This window comes from Microtus oregoni, unplaced genomic scaffold (assembly GCF_018167655.1).
Source record: "Microtus oregoni isolate MIOR12 unplaced genomic scaffold, Mior012 000179F_ref0000403, whole genome shotgun sequence".
NCBI lineage: Eukaryota > Metazoa > Chordata > Mammalia > Rodentia > Cricetidae > Microtus > Microtus oregoni.
Window position 1 is genome coordinate 177,663 of NW_024544837.1, and position 19,311 is coordinate 196,973.

The following is a 19,311-nucleotide window of genomic DNA, read 5'->3' on the forward strand; positions in this document are numbered from 1 at the left end:
AACAATGGTGTATAATAACAGTCCGGGTTTAATTGAGGACTCACCACGTGCCGCTGCACACCAAGCACTTTAAAGCTATTAACTCATTTCCTCTCCACAAAACCTTACAAAGTTGGTGGTATTATTTTTGCTCATCTTTTCAAACAACAATGCAACAGGGCAGACAGAGATTAGGTAACTTATCCAATGTGGCACAGCCACTGACAACTTCTTTACTGATTCCAAGCCAAAAATGAAGTTCAAGAAAGTCCTATGAGAGGCTCTTTGGGGCTTTTGCCCTGTAGCTTGCAGGAACCCATCTCCCACCGCTCTCCCCCTACCCCCGGTGTAACCCGCAGCCTGCCGGAACTATTTATAGTCCCCAGAAGCCACCGGGAGCTCTCACTGCTCCCTGTCTTTGTGCATGCTGCTCCCCCAGCTCTATGAAGTCAACCCGTGCACCCTTCTTTCCTGTTTCCTGTGGACCTTGTACACTACATTTTCGTTTTATCAGTGTGTTCTTTGTGAGAATCTATTTGCCCCAATCCCGACTGAGAATTTGACAGAAACAGAGGTCTTTAGAAGTGGACTCCAGAGCAGGGGCCCTGGTAATTTCAGCCCCTAGGATATGTTTGTGAAGGGATAAATACATGCATACTTCTGCCACGGAGGAGTCTAGCCCTAGCCTCCACCCTAGCAGGGGAGATTCGCCTAGAGAAGGTTGGGAGGTTGGCTCTAGTGAGCTGGTGGCTCTCTGGAAGGACCTTCGGAAGCCTTCGCCAAGGCCAGCTTGTGGGGGCAGGGCGTGAGCGCGGACACACCCCCCTGCATTCCCTCCAAGATCCAGCAGAGGGCGCCGACCCACGCCCCGCTACGCGCCGGGCAGGCCCCCTCGCGCAGGCGCGCCGCAGCGGGCGGAGGATCCGGGCCGCGCTTCCTCTCGCCAGGCCTGCGAGCTTCCTCCCTTCGGAGCCCGGGCGAGCTGAGGTTGGCCGCCACCGCCGAGCCTGCCGCCTTCCTTGCGCTCCCGCGACACCCCGCACCCGGCCCCGGAAGGTCACACCGGGGTGGGGTCCGAGCAGAGCCAACCCGGGCCGCGCCGCCGTCGGGGCCGTCCCCGGGCCAGCCGTCCCTCCCGCCCCGCCAGCGTCCAGCCGCCCAGCCTCCGGGGTGTGGGGCGCGGGCGACCCCCGCGGGCCGCGATCGAACGCCCGGGGCGGCCCCCGGCGGCCGGCGCGACGTCCCCAAATCGAACCTCGGTGGCCACGTTCGGAAGCGGAACTCTGCCGGGGCCGCGCCGGCTACATTGTTTCCTCCCCCCCGGACTCCCTCCCGCCCCCTTCCCCCGCCTTTCTTCCCTCCCCGACCCGGGCTGCGCGGCCGTCCCCCCGCCTGTCTGGCCGTCCTTCCTCCCCCTATTTTCGCTCCATACACCTCTTTGTACCGCACCCCCTGGGGACCCCTGCGCCCCTCCCCTCCCCCTTGGCCTCATGGACTGTCCTGCAGGCCGCTGATGCCGCCCGCGGTGAGGTGGCCTGGACCGCAGTGCCCCGAGAGAGGTGAGTGCTGGGCAGCCCCCAGGAGGTGGTTGTCCGTGTGTCCCCTGGAAGGGAGGAGGTCGCTTGTCCCGCCTCTATGGCCACCACTGCCGCGTCCACACCCATCGCCCCCCCCCCCACCTCCTAACCGGGTTCGAATTCTCCCGGGAATCACTGTCAGAACATTACTGGGAGGGAGCCACGAGGGAGGTACTGCCCTGTACCACAAGAGACTTAGGTTAGCCAAGTCCTACCCCTCAACCCCGTGTGGAACAGAGTGGGAAGTGGCTGGACCCCGAGGAAGAGAATCGGTATGGGTTGGGAAAATGGGCTGGACTATAGGGAGTTTGGCCCTTCCTGTTCAGGGCTGCCCTGAACATACTGACTTGCTTGATTCTGAGGTCTTGCTGGCTCCAAGCGGCCCACGGCCATGCCACCTCCCTTGAGCCCTGCTAGAAGTCTGGGTCCTTGAGCTGAGTCTGTCACCCTTGGCCTGCCAGAGGACCAGGCTTAAAGCAAGGGACCTCTGACCCTTGGGTGGAGAAACTGGGCAGAGCTTCCAGTCTGAGTGGAGGTGACACTGGACATTAGTACTATGCCCCCACCTTTAGCACCCCGGTCAGCCCATTTCCCAGCTCCTCAGGACCCGGCCTGTTGTTTGGAAGGGGTGTGTCGAGTCGCTGGAGCTTTGGAGCTTAAGTAGGTGCATTTTTTTCTTTTTGTACACTAGGGAACCGAGGCCCAAGGGGCAGGTCATATTCTAGGCCTCTGGTGGAGGAAGACTAGCTATCTTCATCCCTATTCTGCAGGGATGGATTGCTGTGGGTGGAGGACAACCAGGCTCGTTCTGGACTTACCAGGGACACAAGCGGTCCCTAGCCTGACCGAGGAGGGACCTTGTGGGGTGAGCACGTGTTCCCCTGCAGAGGGCTAGAGAAGAGGGAAAGGGCTTCCGGCCCTAATGCTACCTCCTTGTGAGCTAAGACATCATGGGTATTGCTTGTGAGACTTCTCCCTGATGCCTGGGACTGGGTCCTTTCTACTGGTGTGGGGACATGGTGGAGTGGAGTGTATAGAGCGTGGTCCTGACCCTGCCTTCCCCACATTTCCCAGCTGGCTCAGTCAGAGTGGGGTCAGCCTGGGCAAAGTGGGAGACAGCCTTGGCATGAAAGTATGGAGGAGTGCGGACACTATGGGACTTGTTTCTTCTGCCTCCCCGTTCCCTGGGCGTCGTGGTGTCTTGGTATGGCCACAACAGGATCAGGCCAGAGGCAGCAAGAGTTAGGTTGATTGTGCAGCAGGATCTTCTAGATCCCTTCAGGATGCTGAACTATGCCTAGGCCCCCTTGGAACATCAGGCAGTTTTGTCCTGCTCAGGCCCTTGCCCTTGTTTAAGGTTTTTCCTGGTGCCCTAAGATGCACTGGGGGGCGGGGGAAGGTGAAATACTCCCCGCCTGTGAGGCTATACTCACATAGTCTCATGCCCAACCCGAACTTCCTGTCCAGCCTCAGGGGTTGTGGCTGGGCCTGACATGGCTGGATGCTTCTTACTTAGCTGTAAGGGTGTGGCCAGGGTCCAGAGGCCTTTTAGAAAGCAGCTTAGCTTAGGCTAGCACATGTTCACAGCTGCTAGTTTCATTCGGTGAACTAATGCCCCCCATCAGAAGCAGCCACTCTCTATGTGTTGGGATGGGAACAAGGAAAGGCCAGGAAAGCAGATGCTGTCCCCACAGAGGCCACTCCACCCGGAGTGTCCCACAGCAGGTGTTGGTGAAGGGGCAGATTCCAGCTTTCTCCATGCCAGTACAAGTGAGTGGGCATGGAAGCCATAGCATGACCCAACCTCCCTGGTAATCCTCCTGGATCCCCTCCAAGTTGGTGGGACCACCCACATCCATTTCTGGGGTTCATCTTTTGAAGGATTCTGAAGTTTTGACACGTAGCCCTCAAAGAACAGAGATGTTAAGTCTGGGAAAGAGGGTAGAGAGGTCCTCTCATGCCTGAGAGTGTCCCAGATGGGAATAGCTTCTCCATAGCTAAAATGTCCTAAGTACCTGGACCAGAGCTGAAGTGATAGAACCTAGGAAAGCCAGTCTGAAGTCACTTAAAAACTAGACCTGCATTAATTTTAATATTTCGCAAGTACTGAGGGCCATACGTAGTAGCATACACCTGTAATCCCAGTACTGGGGAGGCTGAGGCAGGAAGAACCCAAGGTCAAGGCCAGCTTAGGTTCTAGACTGTGAAAGAAAGAAAACAAGCCCCAGAAATTTTAGAAGGCAGTGTAAGATTACATAGCGTGTTAGCCCTGTGTTCCTGATTTTCTTCCTTTGTTGCTGTCCCATTCAAGCATCTGCCACAACTCTTTCCCCATTTAATACTGTGTCCCTGGACATTTCCCGAGCTACCTGTCATGGTAACTGCCTCTAAAAAGCTTCAGGGTATTTTCAGGAGCTCTGCTACAGCATCGTCGCCCGAACCCTCTCCCCGAGTGTACGCTGCTTCCATCTGTCACTGTTGTGGGCTGTTACTACACACCCCGCAAGCAGCTCGTAGAGCGCAGACAGCTTAGCAGCCAAGCTTGTGGATTCCAAGCCCAGCCATCCCGTTGCCCCCTGAGCAGAGCTAACAGGTACAGAGAGAGACCCTTCTACCTCAGAGGACACTGAACTAACTAACCTACCAAGAAACTAGAAAATGCCTGGGACGGTGGTTAGTGTGGCTGCCTTAGCGTGGAAGAAAGATCCCTGAGCCATGGGCCCCAGAATGGCTGTCCCCTCAACTATCAGCAGTAAAGTGTCCTACCCCTCTGAAAGCCTCTGTGCCTGTATTATTGGCTTTTGTGTCTATGCTGTGTCCCCCTCCCCCTCCAATCACCATGTGATAGACTGCCTTAGGGCAGGGGCTGGCCTTGGAACCACAGACTGCCAGTTGCTGTCCAAGGCCTGACCCCACCCATTCCCCTTCATAGACTTGGAGTTGAGAGTAGCCGCCTACCACTACTGCTTCCCGGCACACAGTGGTGGTGCTTAAGTAGCCTTGAACTTGAGATCCCTCTGCTACAGTCCTCAGAGCACTGAGATTACAGGTGTGCACACGCTGAACCCAGCCTGAAGAGTCCCCTTGCCTTCCAGATTCTGCATGACTGTTCTAGGCTGCATGTTCCAGTGGAAAATGAGGGTTCCCAGTTTTCTTCGGTGACCAGGGAAGGGGAAGGTTAGAGTCTTGTACCTGAGAGTTAAAAACTAGGCTTATGTGCTAGTGTCCTCCTTTCCAAGTGTTCCCCAGGTCTAAACTGAAGGTGTATCTCTCACATGTGTTGCTATTCTTTATTGTGACTGGAGTAACTGGAATTGCCCTCCAGACCACACTGTGGGCAGTGGGAAGAAATCAGTCTCTGCTTGGCACATCCCGGGCCCAAGAAACTGTAGCTAGCTAGCCCTAAGTGACTATAGTGTGGCCCTTTAAATACAGAAGTTCTCAGGCTTGTAGCTTGGGACCCTGGCTGCCAGACTTCCTCTCTCTCTCTCTCTCTCTCTCTCTCTCTCTCTCTCTCTCTCTGTGTGTGTGTGTGTGTGTGATACTGGTGGCATGAAAATGGGCATTACTACTGCCCTCCTGTCCATAACTTCAGTAGGATGAGGTCACAGGGTTGGAACTTGCCCAAGATGCTGGCCTGGCTGGGATGAGCCCTTGGTTTCTCAGTTTCTCCCACCCTTGGTTAGGGACAGGATGGGTGGAGGAGCAGGCTGCTCCCTAAACCCAGCAGGGAGCACTGCTTCCCTCCTCCCTTCTGGGTCCCTTCATCCAAGGGCTGGAAATAGAATCCGCTAAGTAATGATTAAAGTCAAATTCGGGCCTAAAAATAAAGAGCTGAAGAAGGAAGAGCCTGTGTGCTCCCTGCATGGCTAAGGGAAGATGTGAGAGGGAGAGGCCGTTGGGTGGTTGAGCCCTAATCCCCAGAGTCAGGAGTGCTCCAGGAATTGGGGGATGCTCTCTTATTGGGTGCGATGCAGCCTGCCGCACCCACTGGTTGTAAACTGAACGGATGGTGTGCAGGATGAGAGAAGAGAATCCCATTTTGCCCCTGAGGAAACTGAGGCTCACTGAGTGAAGTGACTTACTTGCCCTGGACTAGCAGGGAGCTCCCCTGAGTGTAGGCCCCAGGACTGGAGGGCCCCACACAGCCCCGCCCACCCTGTTTTTGCTTGCTTTCTCTTCCTGGTTCTGTGAGAAGGGCAGCTTCTTCTAGCACACTAGTGCACACCCTCCAACCGCAGCTTCCCTCCGCCTCTCTTCCGTGGCCTGCTGTGAGCAGAAGAGAGCTGCTGGGCGCTCCCCTGGCTGCCCTGGCTCTGCACGGTTGGAAGACTTGTGGGCGGGTGGAACCTGGGTGTCATCCGACCCGTACATCCTGGCTGCTGCTTTTCAACCCAGCCCAGCCTGGCACCTGGTTCTCACCCAGCCTCAGGCGTTGCAGCCTTTAATGTGCACACTACAGGGAAAAAGGACGGGAGGGTGAGCTCCATTACTGGCCAGAGAAGAGGCTGGGCTCAGGGAAGCCTGGCAGGATAAGCCTGTGGTTCTCTGACCTGCAAGGCTGCTGGGATCTGCATAGGCTGGAGCAGCTTGGAGGCCTTCCTGGAAGGAGAATACGGCTTGTGAAAGCATTTGAGGAGGAGACAGAGCCAGCAGTCCTTGTTCAGTGGTTCTGCTGTCTACTCTGGGTTGCTGTGAGACTGTATGATGTCCTGATCTGTCTGTGCAAAGGCGGGGTGTGCAGACAGCCAGGAGTGAGTGCAGGTGTGCCTCTGCTTGCTGGAGCAAGAGGGGCGTGATGTCAGTAGTTGTCCCTAGCATTCCTGTTCTGTCCTTTTCAGGATGTCATACGATCTGCCAAGGAAAAGTTGGGAGGAGGGCTGCTAAGCCAGGTTCCAATGTAACTAAGTTTAAGTCCCTATTCCAGCACTTGGAAGCTGGTGGCCGCCTAGGTGGTGACCATTGGCAGGCTTGTTTCTTCACCTGTCTAGCAGGGATCTACCAGGGCTTGTGACAGGTAGGGGGGAGAGGATTAAGTAGCTGGTGCAAAGCCTCGAACCCAGTTGGCGCAGCAGGCTATCAGCCACATGCTTTTGTTTTCCATCAGTCTGCTGGGTGGGGGGTTGATAGCCCCTTCCCGTAGGTCTGTCCCTGGTGCTGTCTCAGTAGCTTAGCCTCTGGGCTGGGTGTTCTGCCCATGCTTGCTCTGGTGGCCCCTTGGTTGCTTTTGTTTGCTTTTCTGAGGCAGGGTCTCACTTTGTAGACCGAGCTGGCTTCAGATTTACCTGTCTCTGCCAAAAGCACTGGAGATGAGAAATCTGCCACCCAGATTTGTAGATCTTTATCTTAGTCACCTGTCCTCAGTCTCCCCTCCTGTAACTTGGCTAGGAGAAGTTGGTGGTGTGGAACAAAGCCGCTGCATGACTTTAAAGGGTTGTTGGAGGTTAGCGAAGAGGCTGTATGTAAATACAGGCAAAAGAAGATGCAAAGACCTAGAGTCTGTTCTAAGGGGTGGGGGGCAGAGGCCTCGGGTAGGACCCTGGGGAGACCTGGAGGCCCAGAGGCCCAGTGCCTGTAAGTAATTAGGCTTCTGAGTGGTAATTAGAAACCTTTCTGGGCCAGCAGTGGCAGCCTCTAGCCACAGTGTACCCTGGGGAGGAGGCTCCCCGTTAACCTCCCCTTAACTCACCCCTACTGCTCCTAAACTGCCAGACAGGATTTCCGGTCTCGCTGAGCCCCAGTGCATGCTATAATTTGGTTCTTTAACATTTTTCAACCATTAAACTCGGCCCTCCTCTTAGGTCAGAGGTGCTGGAGGCTGAGGGAGCCTGTGGGTGGGGGCAGGGCAGCAGGCCCCAGAGCCCAAGCCAGGCAGCTTTCCCACCCCTCTTGCCCAGAGCTCTGCACCCCAAAGGTGTGTGCTCTCAGACCTCCGGGGCTTCTGTGCAGTGGGGGTGCTGAGGGCCTGGCTGAACTGCTGGGATAGTGGGAGCCCTCCAGCCCCTCTGCCTAGTGTGTAACTGGGTAACAGTGCTGTCTGCCAGAGAGCCCTCTGCAGAGCCAGGGGTGGGGCTGACTGTGGCTGCCAAACCAGCTCAGCTGCTGGCTGGCTGCCCTTCTCAGGTGCTCAGCCCACTGCAGGGGGCGTGCCCAAGACGGCAACTCCACCTTTGCCCCTGCTGCCCTGTGACCTATGGGAAACTTCCTTTGGCAGCCTTGATTGACTCTCTCAGCAACCTGGCCTGCTCTAGGTACTCCTTTCCCGGTCCTTCCTGCTAACTGCTAGGCAGCTCTGGCTCTCTTCAGTCTTTTTAAGGCACTGGGGGTAGAACCCAAGGGGTTGGGGGTGGGCACATGGCTGTGCACATGCTTGACCACTAAGTTATACCCACAACCCTCTGTTTTTTGAATCATGGGCACACCTGGCCGATTGTTGGAGTGTATTTTGTTGGAATCCTCAGTACCTCAGCATAGGCTCGGCACAGAGGAGAGTTCTTATACCTCTAAGCTCCTCAGCCTTCCCTCCTCCTGCTCATCTTGACCACCAGACCTGACATGAAGTGCAAAAGAAGGCCCCTGAGACTCCAGCAGAGTGAGAAGGCAGAGGACCTTCCTGTGTTGCCACCACTGCCCCCCCTCCCGTGTATCTGTGTGTGTCTGCAGACAGTTCAGCTGGGTCCTGTAGCAGGACTAGAGTCTCTGTGGCCCATAGCGCCAGTCCCCCCAGGTCTCTGGTACACTTCCCTTTTCAGTGGGTATTTTTAGCTGCGTGTAAACAGTTTCTGAAGGCTCCCACGCCCCATTAAGCAGTGGAGTTTTGGTGAGGGGGTAGGGCTGGAATCTTTTGACCTACCCTAACCCTCTGCACGTGCCTGGTTCTGGGGGTCTGCAGCTGCTTTAGGGCAAGGAAAGGACAGCCTGGGAGCATCTGGGCTCCTACTTTCCCCCACTTCTTACCCGCTCCCGGACAGCCTGGGCTCCCAAGAAAGGCCTGCCTGAGGCTGCAGCCACTGACCTCAGCGCTTGGGCACAATGCCCAGCCTGTTCCTGGGACCCCGGCACAAGGGCTTCTGGGAGCAGGGTTTAGGGCAGGAAGTCAGAGAAGAAGCGTTGGCCCTACCACAATCCCAAGCCCCTGTCCTCCAGCCTTGTGGGGGTGGGAGACAGCTGCTGACCCTTTGGGGTTAAATATAGTCCTATTGGTTGCAGAACCTAGCGTGCCGTAGCCGGCCAGGCTTTTCCCTTTCTTTCGTTCATTCATTGAGTACTCATTACTTAGCAGCAGCTCTCAGCCCAGCCCATGCTGGGGATGTAGACATGAGTCAGAGCCCAGCTTCTCTCTTCTCCTGACACAAAGCTCCCCTTCTACCCTCAACTATAGGCCGCTGCTAGTGAGGTCCTTCGCTGGAGCACTGTGACATGAGAGACCCTGGAGGCAGGACCAGCTTGCACAGCTGGAGGACCAAAGAAGGCCTCCTGGTGGAAGTGGCTTTCAAAAATGGTGTATTTTCGATTTTATTTTTAGGGGCAAAGTAATATAGATGTTAATAGCTTTAAAACAAAACTAGGGACTGTCATTATCGCTCACTTGATAGTGTTTGCCTGGCCTTTCTGAAGCCCTGGGTAGACAGGTTCAGAAATTTAAAGTTAGCCTTGGCTACATAGTGAGTTAGAGGAACAAGTTTTCCTTTAATTCAGTTCCATCCCAGAAGCCACCTCTGTTGTCTGTCTCTCTCTCTCTCTCTAGATGTATTTATTTTATGTGTGTGAGTGTTTTCCTTGCATGTGTGTGTGTGTATCACGAGCATGACCGGTTCCCATGGAGTTCAGAAGGTGTCAGATCCCCTGGAACTGGAATTACAGACATTTATGAGCTGTTGTGTGGGTGCTGAAAACCGAGCCCAGGTCCTCTGCAAGAGCTGCAGTTGCTCTTAGCTACTGTTCCGTCTCTCCAGCTTTCTCCGTGTCTCTCAGAAACTATCTAGGCATCCCTAAGCTTAGGAGTGTGTATTTGTTTTCTGTAAAACACGCCTTGAGAGCCAGGGAAACGGTTCTGCTGGTAAAGACGACTCTGCCAAGCTTGACCGCCCAGGACCCACTTGGTGGAAAGGGGAGAACTAATTTCCGCAAGTCGCCCTCTGATTTCCACGTGCACCCACATGGATATAAGATAAACACATGTGTGTAATAAAAAATTTAAAACAACACAATTTATACCTGAGTGTGTTGGTTCATGCCTGTAATCCTGTCCTGGAGACTGAGGCAAGAGGACCTTGGGGTTTAAAATCTATCTGGACCACATAGCAAGAAAGAACCTGTATCAAAAATTCAAAAACACCTTGGCATGGTGGCACATGCCTTTAATTCCAGCACTCAGCAGCCAGAGGCAGGAGGATCTCTGTAAGTTGAAGACCAACCTGGTCTATATAGCAGATTCTAGGATAGACGGGACTACATAGAAGACCCGGTCTCAAAAAAACACAAACAAAAAAATCCAAAATCAGCAATAACAGCCACAAAACAAAAGCCCCACCTACAATTTGTAGTACACTGTAGGTCATCTGTGTCTGCATTTGCCTTTTTTTTTTTTGCTTTGTTTCAAAATCACCAAAAAGCAGAAATATATTGGAAGGTCCTTTGCTCATGTTTACCCATTCTTTAACATTTTGCCACATTTATATTGCTACTTTTGCTTTTTTGTTTTGGGGTGTGTGTCGCGCACGTAGACATCAAACGTGCCACAGTCTCTGTGTGTGTCCTATGGGGATCAAAGAACAGCTTTGTGGAGTTGTTTCTCTCCCTTCAGGCATGGAACTCAGGTTGTCAGTCTTAGCTGGAAGTATCCTTACCCTCCCTTGTTTTTTTTATGTCATGGCTGGGAGATTGGGGCCTCGGGCGTCGCGTGTGTCCCGGTTACCACCATCTTTCTGGAGTTGGGCGCATGCACGTTTTGCTACTTGTTAGTTGCCAGCATCATGTCTCTTACTCCGGAGAGTTTGGTTCTTTAGTTTGTTTTCTTTTGTGTGTCTGTGTGTGTGTAGGGAGGGGTGTGTGTGTGTGTGTGTGTGTGTGTGTGTGTGTGTGTGTGTGTTCATGTGCACATAAGAGTATGTGCATGTGAAAGCCAGAGGTCAGCGTCAGGTCATTCCTCAGGAACTGCTCACCGTGTTCTCACTGCACCCTGGGACTCTCACTCTGTAGCATAGGTGGGAGAGCTAACAAATTCCTGGCATCACGGGGTTTGCAAACTCATGCTGCCAACACTCAGACTGCTGTGGGTGCTTGGGACCAAACTCGGGTCTTCACGGCAAGCATTTTGCCCACTGAGCTATTTCTTCGGGTCCTTCTGTCTGTCTGTTTGGTTTGGTTTTCTCTGTGTGTCCCTGACTCTCCTGGAGCTTGCTCTGTAGACCAGGCTGGCCTCAAACTCAGAGACCTGCCTGCCTCTGCCTCCCGACTGCTGGGATTAGAGATTGTTTTGTTGTTTTAAGACAAGGTCTCACTTTGTAACCCAGTCTTGCTTCAAATGTATAATCTCTGTCCATTTCTTGTCACCACAAAGAACTCCTATTGTATTTTGCTCTTTTGTTTGTACAACAGTAGCAGCCCCCTCTGTGCCTCAAGGCTGCACAAAAATTCCTGGGATGATGGGAGAGGGCAAGTAAGTGGGCAGAGTGTAGGTGTCTGGGAATAGAAGTGAGAAAAGGGGACAGACAAGGTGCTTAGAAGCTAGAAAATGTGGGACATTCCAGTGACTTCCCAAAGGTCACACAGCAAGTCAGTTATAGGGCCAGGGCCAGGACTCAGTGTCCCTTACTCCCAGGACAGTGGTCCTGAACTACCTTCCTAGAGTGACTTGGGACCGTCTTCTGTGCCTACTCTTATAGTGGCTTATAGGAAGCAGCCTCTTGAAGCTGCTCTGCCTGGAGAGGCCACAAGGCAAGCTCCAGCCAGGACACTGCAGCTGCTCAGCCTCCTGGCCTGGTGACCTCACCATGACGGACAGGATGGAGGGTGTGTGGGAATGCAGTGACCCAGGTGCCAAGAGGATGGCAATGCTGGCTGTGATTGCAATTGTAGGCCCTGCTGGCTTCTTACCTAGCTGGTGTGTGTGTGAGGAAACTGTCTCAGAAGGCTCTGCTCTGGACTTCAGAGGTGGTGGTTGAGCAGCCTGCCCCTCTAAGCAGCATCCCCTGACTACCACTGCCTTGTCCCATCCTCTTCCTACATCCTTGTCCCTCATGGCTGCTCTTCACCCTGTGTGCCCCAGGCTAGGGTAGTCCCAGATAGACAGCATTTCTGGGGACAGAACATGGGATGCGGGAGGCAGGGGCTACCAGGAGGGCAGGGAGTCCTGGCCGAGGGGCTCAGGAGTCTGAATGTGAATCTCACTGGAGCTATGACCTCGGGCAATCTGAGCCACACTTGGGGGCCTCATCTATGAAATGGGGTTGGTAATAATAGCCCCTCTGTTTCTCAGCGTCATTAGGATTGGACGAGCTGTGAAGTGCCAAGGATAAGGCCTGACACTGAGTAAGTGCTCAGAAAACGGGGCCTGTGATTATTTTTATTATTATCATCAAGGCAGCAGGGAGGTGGCGCAGCAGCTGCAGGCCAGGAAGGAGTGTTTGCAAACTGACAGCTGGAAGGGTGACTAACAGTGCCCAGCCTCCGCTCCCTCCTGTGGTGGCAGCAGTGAGTTTTGAATTTGGGGAGAGTGGAGGAGGTGTGGTGAGCTGGTGAGCTAATAAGATCTCCATAGAAGGGCCCCCTATGGTTGGGGGCTCAGCCAACAGCAGTGGGACCCCAGCTCATGCTCAGGTTGTGTGTCTTGGGCAACCTCTTGGGCCTTGGTTTCCACTTCTTTAACGGGGAAGGAGGGCTCACAGCTCTCCATAGCGTGTGGTCCTCAGGACCCAGGAGCTGGTTCTTGTGCTCATGCTGGCTCAGTCATGGAAATATGGGGTGTGAGGGGGTGGTTCCTATAACACTTCCTGGGCCCAGTCTAGACAACAAGTTTGATAGGCTGGCCTCGCCTCTGGGTGCAAGAAGGGCTGTTTGTTCTGGAGAGGACAGGAAGCAAGCCAGACGCCGCCAACTCTGGGGTCGCATTCCATTCCTTCCCTAGCCTCTTTGCAGGGGTTCACTGTGTCCCCTTTCAGGATGAGGGCATACGAGGCCCAAAGGGTTGGTTCATTCTCTCCAGGTTGGCATGTCGATAAAGCCAGATTCAAAGCGCAGGTCTGTCTAGCTTGGGAGTGCTGGTCAGTGCCTGCACCCTTCATCCTTGCTTCTGCTGGATTCTGGGAGCATAGGCTCCCTGAAGAAGTCCCCCAGGCTCAGCACCCTCAACGTCCAATCATAGCTCTTCACAGTGCTGCCTTGCAGGCTCATGCTAGGGCCTCTGGAACCTTTCTCATAGAACAGACAGACAAGGGTGCTTGGGGCGGGCTCAGCAAGTTCGGGGTCATAGGGCCCAGAGGGCCCGTTGGTTCCGCTTTGCTTCATCAGCTTCCACCCAGGCCAGTTCTTTTTATTTTTTATTTTTTTAATTTTTATTTGCATTGGTGTTTTGTGTGCATGTGTCTGTGTGAGGGTCTCAGATCCCCTGGGACTGGAGTTAGAGCTTAAGTCATGTGGGCTCTGGGAATCAACCAGATCCTCTGGAAGAGCAGCCAGTGATCTTGACCACTGAGCCATCTCTCCAGCTCCCTAGGCCAGTTCTCCAGGCTGTGCCTACCTTCTGCTCTGACACCTTGGCCAGGATTGGCTAATAGATTAAGCTTTTCCATGTTACTTTTTCTGGCCCATCCTCATAAAAGAAGGTCTTAATCATGTAGCTCAGGCTAGCTATCTCTATGCCTCACCCTATACCATCTGCCTTTCTAACAAATTCCTTTTTATATCAATTTTTATTTGCTTGATTGCTCATGAATTTGAAACACACACACACACTTTGTGCTAGGGTTTAAACCCAGGGTCTTAAGCATTCTAAGCAACCACTGACCACTAAGATCAGTCTCTACTCCCACCCTCTACCTTTTGAAGTCTTCCAGTCTTCAGGGCTCAGTTCCCATGCTTCCTGCATTGGGTGTACGTGTGCCAGCACTTACACTGAACGTCCTCGTCTAGTGGTGAGGACACAGCCATAAATGCAATTACTAGACCTCACCTCTCCCATCCCAAGTGAGTCTGTCATGTAACCATGTGACCACAAAAGGGCCACTGGGTGTTTCCTCACCAGAACGGGAACAGTAGCCCTACTCTCTCTGCATCCTTCTGGGTTTCTCTGAGGTCTGGGGCCACATTTGGACCAATAGTAGTGGTGACCTGTGTGTGCAGACATGCTTGCTGCTCTTGAGGAGTGACCTAAGGAGTTGCCGTTACAAAAGTGCGTAGACATCCATAGCCCGCAAGCTGCTGTGGAGCAAGCCTTCTCCTGCAGAGGGGCTCAGACAGTCCCCATAGCCAACACCTTGAAGTCCCCTCATACTTGTCCAGTTCTTTTCTCTGCAGACATTCATCCTAACAGGCCTGGGTTGGTTTGGCCAGATTTTGAACTTGATACAAAGGGAATCACAAACCTTGTGCTTCCCTGTACTTGATTCTTTGGCTGAGAATCCAAGGCTGATGGGTGGCTGAGGTGGGTCATGCCACTACCGTACAGAATTCCCTTCTGTGGCCTCTCCCTGTTTCATCTACCTTGTTTTCAGCACCTGGGCAGTTCCCAGTCTGAGATTTACTACGGAGCACATCCACCACAGGAGAGCATCTGCCCCTCTCCTGGTGGACCTGGGCTGTTTTCTCTTGGGTGTGCACGTCGAAGTAGGCACAGACATTTACCTGTGCAGAGGCTTCTGGAGCAAGTTCTGTAGCCTGTGAGTTTGTACAGAGCACAAGTGATTTTCTTGGACCACTAGAAACCTGCCCAGTTTCAGTTTCCCTGACAACCCTCTAGGCCTCATTGGTCCTATTGGTCATTCTGTGAGACCTAGAAGGCCCCAGAGACATAGAATTGATGGCCACTTCTCTGGGACTCTTGAGTCTGTGTGCGTCTGCCCGAGGCTAGATAGAACAGCCCTGGATCCATGTCTCAGTTCTCGGAAGCTGTGGCACCGCTGCTTGTACTGCTTTGAAGGGGTTGATGATTACTGAGTGGGTAGGGGTCATCTCTTCTCAGCCTTCCTCAGCTTGGCTTTTCTCCCGCAGCTCTAATGGTACCAAGTAACAGATTGGCCTTCCTGTAGCACGGGGACGCCAGATCTAAGAAGATGTCAGCAATACAGGTACCATGGGTTGTGGTGGGCATAGATAAGGCAATCCCACGTTCCACCATCTCCAGTCTAGAAAAGAGGAGGTGCTTAGACCAGCCTATTCCCCATGCCCAACCCTTCATCCTAGTTGAAACCTTGAAGTAACTTTAATTCCAGTGTGCTCTGTTGGGCACAGGGCCCCAAACTGGGTTACAGAGGAATTTGAGCTGGAAGGAACTCGGTACTTCCCCAGGTTCATGGAAGTCAGCTAAGATGCTCTGGTCCCAAGGGCACTGGGGCAGGTGGGCAGAGAGGTGCGCCCCAGGCTGCACCCACACACCTATCCCTTACCCTGTAGGCCTCCTGGCCATCCGGTACAGAATGTATTGCCAAGTACAACTTCCATGGCACTGCTGAGCAAGACCTTCCCTTCTGCAAAGGAGATGTGCTCACCATCGTGGCCGTCACCAAGGTACTTGGGGACCCTAGATGCCTATTCCATTCTTTCACCGTCAGGGATTCCTTCTGGGTTTGGCTCCCCTTCAGAGGGAGGCAGACCTGAGAGTCTGTCTGGTCTCTCTCTCCAGGACCCAAACTGGTACAAAGCCAAAAACAAAGTGGGCCGTGAGGGCATCATCCCAGCCAACTATGTCCAGAAGCGTGAGGGCGTGAAGGCGGGCACCAAACTCAGCCTTATGCCGTGAGTACCAGGAGGAGGGCTGTAATCTCCTGGTTTGGGGAGAAGAGAGAAAAAGAGCCCCTGAGTAAGAGGCATTGTAGGAATGGAACCAGAGGTTGCACCTAACAGAGAGGAAATGGGGACCCAGCAGAAGAAAAAGAGGGCAGGGGGAAAATGATGTCCTCAAATGCCTGACTGGGAGTTGTAGGAAGTTGCACATGGGAGGCTGGTGGGAGGCACCTGGGTCAGTGCCATTGTGACCCCCAGCCTTGCCATTCTCCAGCTGGTTCCATGGCAAAATCACACGGGAGCAGGCCGAGCGGCTTCTCTACCCACCAGAGACAGGCTTGTTCCTGGTGCGGGAAAGCACCAACTACCCCGGGGACTACACACTGTGTGTGAGCTGTGAAGGCAAGGTGGAACACTACCGCATCATGTACCATGCGAGCAAGCTGAGCATTGATGAGGAGGTGTACTTCGAGAACCTCATGCAGCTGGTGGAGGTGAGCGCGGAGTCTGGGTGCTTGGGGAAACTCCCCTTCCTCCCCACACTCAGACATACCTGAGTCCATCTAAGGACATTTAGCACAAACCTGGCCCGACTCACCTGGCAGAGTAACCTGGACACGTTGACAGCTTCTGGGAGTCTTGACTCCTCACACCTCAGTGGAGCACCTGCTGTGGCCAGGGCCATAGTGTTTGCTGCCCATAGTGCCCCAACAAGGGCCCCAGCTTATAGGTATGGACACAAAGTTCCGGCTCAGTGAAGGTCTCATCTATGCGTTGGAGGGGCCACTAGGCTTTGAGCCCATCTGATCCAGAGCTCACTTCCTCTGCCACTTGGAACCTCATGGCTGAAGGTGTACCTTGGCCATCAGGGTCCTTGAGGGCTCTGTACACCCATAGGTTCTTGCAGCTTCCAATGCCAGCTCTGCCAGCTCTGCCCAGGCCATACTTGGCATTGGAAAACTGTCGGTTCCCTCCAAGCTCCCTCATCCTGTCTCTAGCTTACATCGGCCCTGAGTACACCTGGCTCAAGGCTGGAGTAGGGAGCAGGCCAAGCTTTGCTGTTTACCTTAAGATGCTGGTGAGGCCCAAAGCAGTAGTGGCAACGGGGAATCTAGTGGCCCAGGGTGGGTGGGGTGACAGGCATTCCCACCCTTCTTGAAATGAGGAACCCTCTCCACACAAAGCAGCTCGGGGCTCTGTGAACTGGCCTCTGCTGCCCTCTGGTGGTCAGGCCTGAGCCATGCATGAGTCAATGAAAAGTGAGGCCCAGTGGGTCTGGTTCTGAGGGCCTGCCCTCCCTCTGCAGCACTACACCACAGATGCCGATGGACTCTGCACGCGACTCATCAAACCAAAGGTCATGGAGGGCACAGTGGCGGCCCAAGATGAATTCTACCGCAGTGAGTGCCCACTACACCTCCCACACGCCCACTCCCCGCCCCCCACACTCCCACTCCCACTTCTGTCCTACCCTGGAGGCTTGGAGACCTCAGCACCCACATCTGAAAGAATCTGCCTTGCATCTGTCATCTCAAATGACCTCAACTAGTGTTCACCTCACTGACTGCTGCCTTTCCGCCCCGCCCACAGGTGGCTGGGCACTGAACATGAAGGAACTGAAGCTGCTACAGACGATCGGGAAGGGGGAGTTTGGGGGTGAGTTAAGGGAACCGGAGGGGGGGTGGCATTGAGAAGCTTCAGGAGTCCAGGAAACAGCGCCCCTCCCTTCTCCCCCCAGATGTGATGCTGGGTGATTATCGGGGTAACAGAGTTGCAGTTAAGTGCATCAAGAACGATGCCACTGCCCAGGCCTTCCTGGCTGAAGCCTCTGTCATGACGTGAGTAGAGACAGGCATAGGGCGGGCAGGCTGCCTGGGGTCTGGGTGGAGGGGAGGAGGCTGGCCGAACTCAGACCACCCTGTCCTGCCTTGTCCAGGCAACTTCGGCACAGCAACCTAGTCCAGCTACTGGGTGTGATTGTGGAGGAAAAGGGCGGGCTCTACATTGTCACAGAGTACATGGCCAAGGTAGGTGCTCCTCAGCCTCTCACTGTCCCCCCCCAGCCCCTCTACCTTGGCCCCACAGAGCTTTGAAGTTGCCAGTCTTGACCAGACACTTATTGACTGACTTTAAACAAGTCATGCCACCTCTCCAAGCCAAGGTGTCCCCACCCTCACATCCCTTTCTGTCCTGCCCCCAGGGGAGCTTGGTTGACTATCTTCGATCACGTGGTCGTTCGGTGCTAGGCGGAGACTGTCTCCTCAAATTCTCACTGTGAGTGATGCAGCCTGGGGTGGGGCTAAGAATCCTGAGACCCCTGCCATGCTGTGGGAGCCCCAGTCTGAGGAACCTGTGGCTGTCCTGTCCTCAGAGACGTCTGTGAGGCTATGGAGTACCTGGAGGGCAACAATTTTGTGCACCGAGACTTGGCTGCCCGGAACGTGCTGGTGTCTGAGGACAACGTGGCCAAAGTCAGTGACTTTGGCCTCACCAAGGAAGCTTCCAGCACTCAGGATACAGGCAAACTGCCAGTTAAGTGGACAGCTCCTGAAGCCTTGAGAGAGAAGGTGAGCGAGGGTCCTGGTTCACCCCCTCTCCCGAGCTTCCTAGAGTCAATGCTGATTGTCTTATCACATGGCAGAAATTTTCCACCAAGTCCGATGTGTGGAGTTTCGGAATCCTTCTCTGGGAAATCTATTCCTTTGGGCGAGTGCCTTACCCACGAATTGTGAGTATGGGTCTGGAAGCCATTGCATTGCAGAAGCTGTTGGCGGGGTGGCAATAGTAGCATCCTATGGGAACCACCTCCCTGGCTGGAGCCTAGTACCTCAGCTCTGTCCTGAGGAACTTCCAGGCCGCTCCCTGACCTGGACCTGAGGCAGGAGGAATTCTGGGTAGGGGTCCTTTCTGTGGTAAGGCATTGAACTCACATGCCACCTGCTCACAGCCCCTGAAGGACGTCGTCCCTCGGGTGGAAAAGGGCTATAAGATGGACGCCCCGGATGGCTGCCCGCCTGCAGTCTACGACGTTATGAAGAACTGCTGGCACCTGGATGCTGCCACGCGGCCCACCTTCCTGCAGCTTCGAGAGCAGCTGGAGCACATCAGAACCCATGAGCTGCATCTGTGACCTCTGCCTCCGCCTAGGCTGTGGGCCTGCAGGGACAGGGCCTAGAAGATCACAGATCTGGTGCCTGCTGCTCACTGGGCCTGAACTTGAACTGAGCCCCAGCGGGCTGGTAGGCCTCTTGCCTCTGACCTGCCTGTCCCTTCTGGCCCCCCAGAGACCCCACCTAGGCCTGGCATCTTCTCTCATGGACCCACCTATAGGGCTTGGGGCGCCCACTGAAGGGGCAGAGAAGGGAGGAGGACAGGAGCGGGAGGCAGTGCCCACAGTGGTCAGCCCTCTCTTGGCCTTCCATCACTCGCCTTCTTAGAGTTTTATTCCTTGCCTTTTTTTGAGATTCTTTTCCGTGTGTTTATTTTTTATTATTTTTCAACATAAGGAGAAAGAAAGTACCCAGCAAATGGGCATTTTACAAGAAGTACGAATCTTATTTTTCCTGTCCTGCCCCTGGGGGTGGGGGAGGAATCAGCCTCTCTCTAGGGACCGATCACCCCAGCCTGTTCCCCATCCCGTGTTCCATGTCCAGTGTTGCCTCGGTCGCCTATGTTTGCGCTTGACCATGTTGCACTGTTTGCATGTGCCCGAGGCAGGCGTCTGTCAGGGGCTTGGATTTCATGTGCTGTGGCCGCTCACCCACCGCCTTGTGAGATGGAATCGTAATAAACCACTCCCATGAGGACACCGCCA

General features: G+C 54.2%; 1 protein-coding gene across 4 annotated transcripts; it reads left to right on the forward strand.

Annotated features, from left to right (window-relative positions):
- The first annotated feature begins 883 nt into the window (after window positions 1-883).
- Window positions 884-19,311, forward strand: Csk (C-terminal Src kinase). 4 transcript variants are annotated; one of them, XM_041647459.1, is made up of 13 exons: window positions 884-1,538; window positions 14,766-14,842; window positions 15,168-15,281; window positions 15,397-15,509; window positions 15,772-15,991; window positions 16,804-16,897; window positions 17,088-17,153; window positions 17,236-17,335; window positions 17,434-17,524; window positions 17,698-17,771; window positions 17,869-18,064; window positions 18,139-18,225; window positions 18,445-19,311. In XM_041647459.1, exons 2-13 carry the CDS (start codon window positions 14,828-14,830, stop codon window positions 18,625-18,627), a joined length of 1,353 nt encoding a protein of 450 aa, XP_041503393.1. In that variant the 5' UTR covers window positions 884-1,538; window positions 14,766-14,827; the 3' UTR covers window positions 18,628-19,311. The 4 variants fall into 4 exon arrangements, with proteins under 4 accessions (XP_041503393.1, XP_041503396.1, XP_041503394.1 ...); XM_041647462.1 differs by lacking the exon at window positions 884-1,538 and adding an exon at window positions 2,198-2,216; XM_041647460.1 differs by lacking the exon at window positions 884-1,538 and adding an exon at window positions 2,349-2,421.

Bases quoted from the DNA above. Each gene is read 5' to 3' on its own strand.
- Csk (XM_041647459.1), top strand. The intron at 18,065-18,138 runs GTGAGCGAGGGT...ATCACATGGCAG, and splicing joins CTGAAGCCTTGAGAGAGAAG to AAATTTTCCACCAAGTCCGA. The intron at 18,226-18,444 runs GTGAGTATGGGT...ACCTGCTCACAG, and splicing joins GAGTGCCTTACCCACGAATT to CCCCTGAAGGACGTCGTCCC.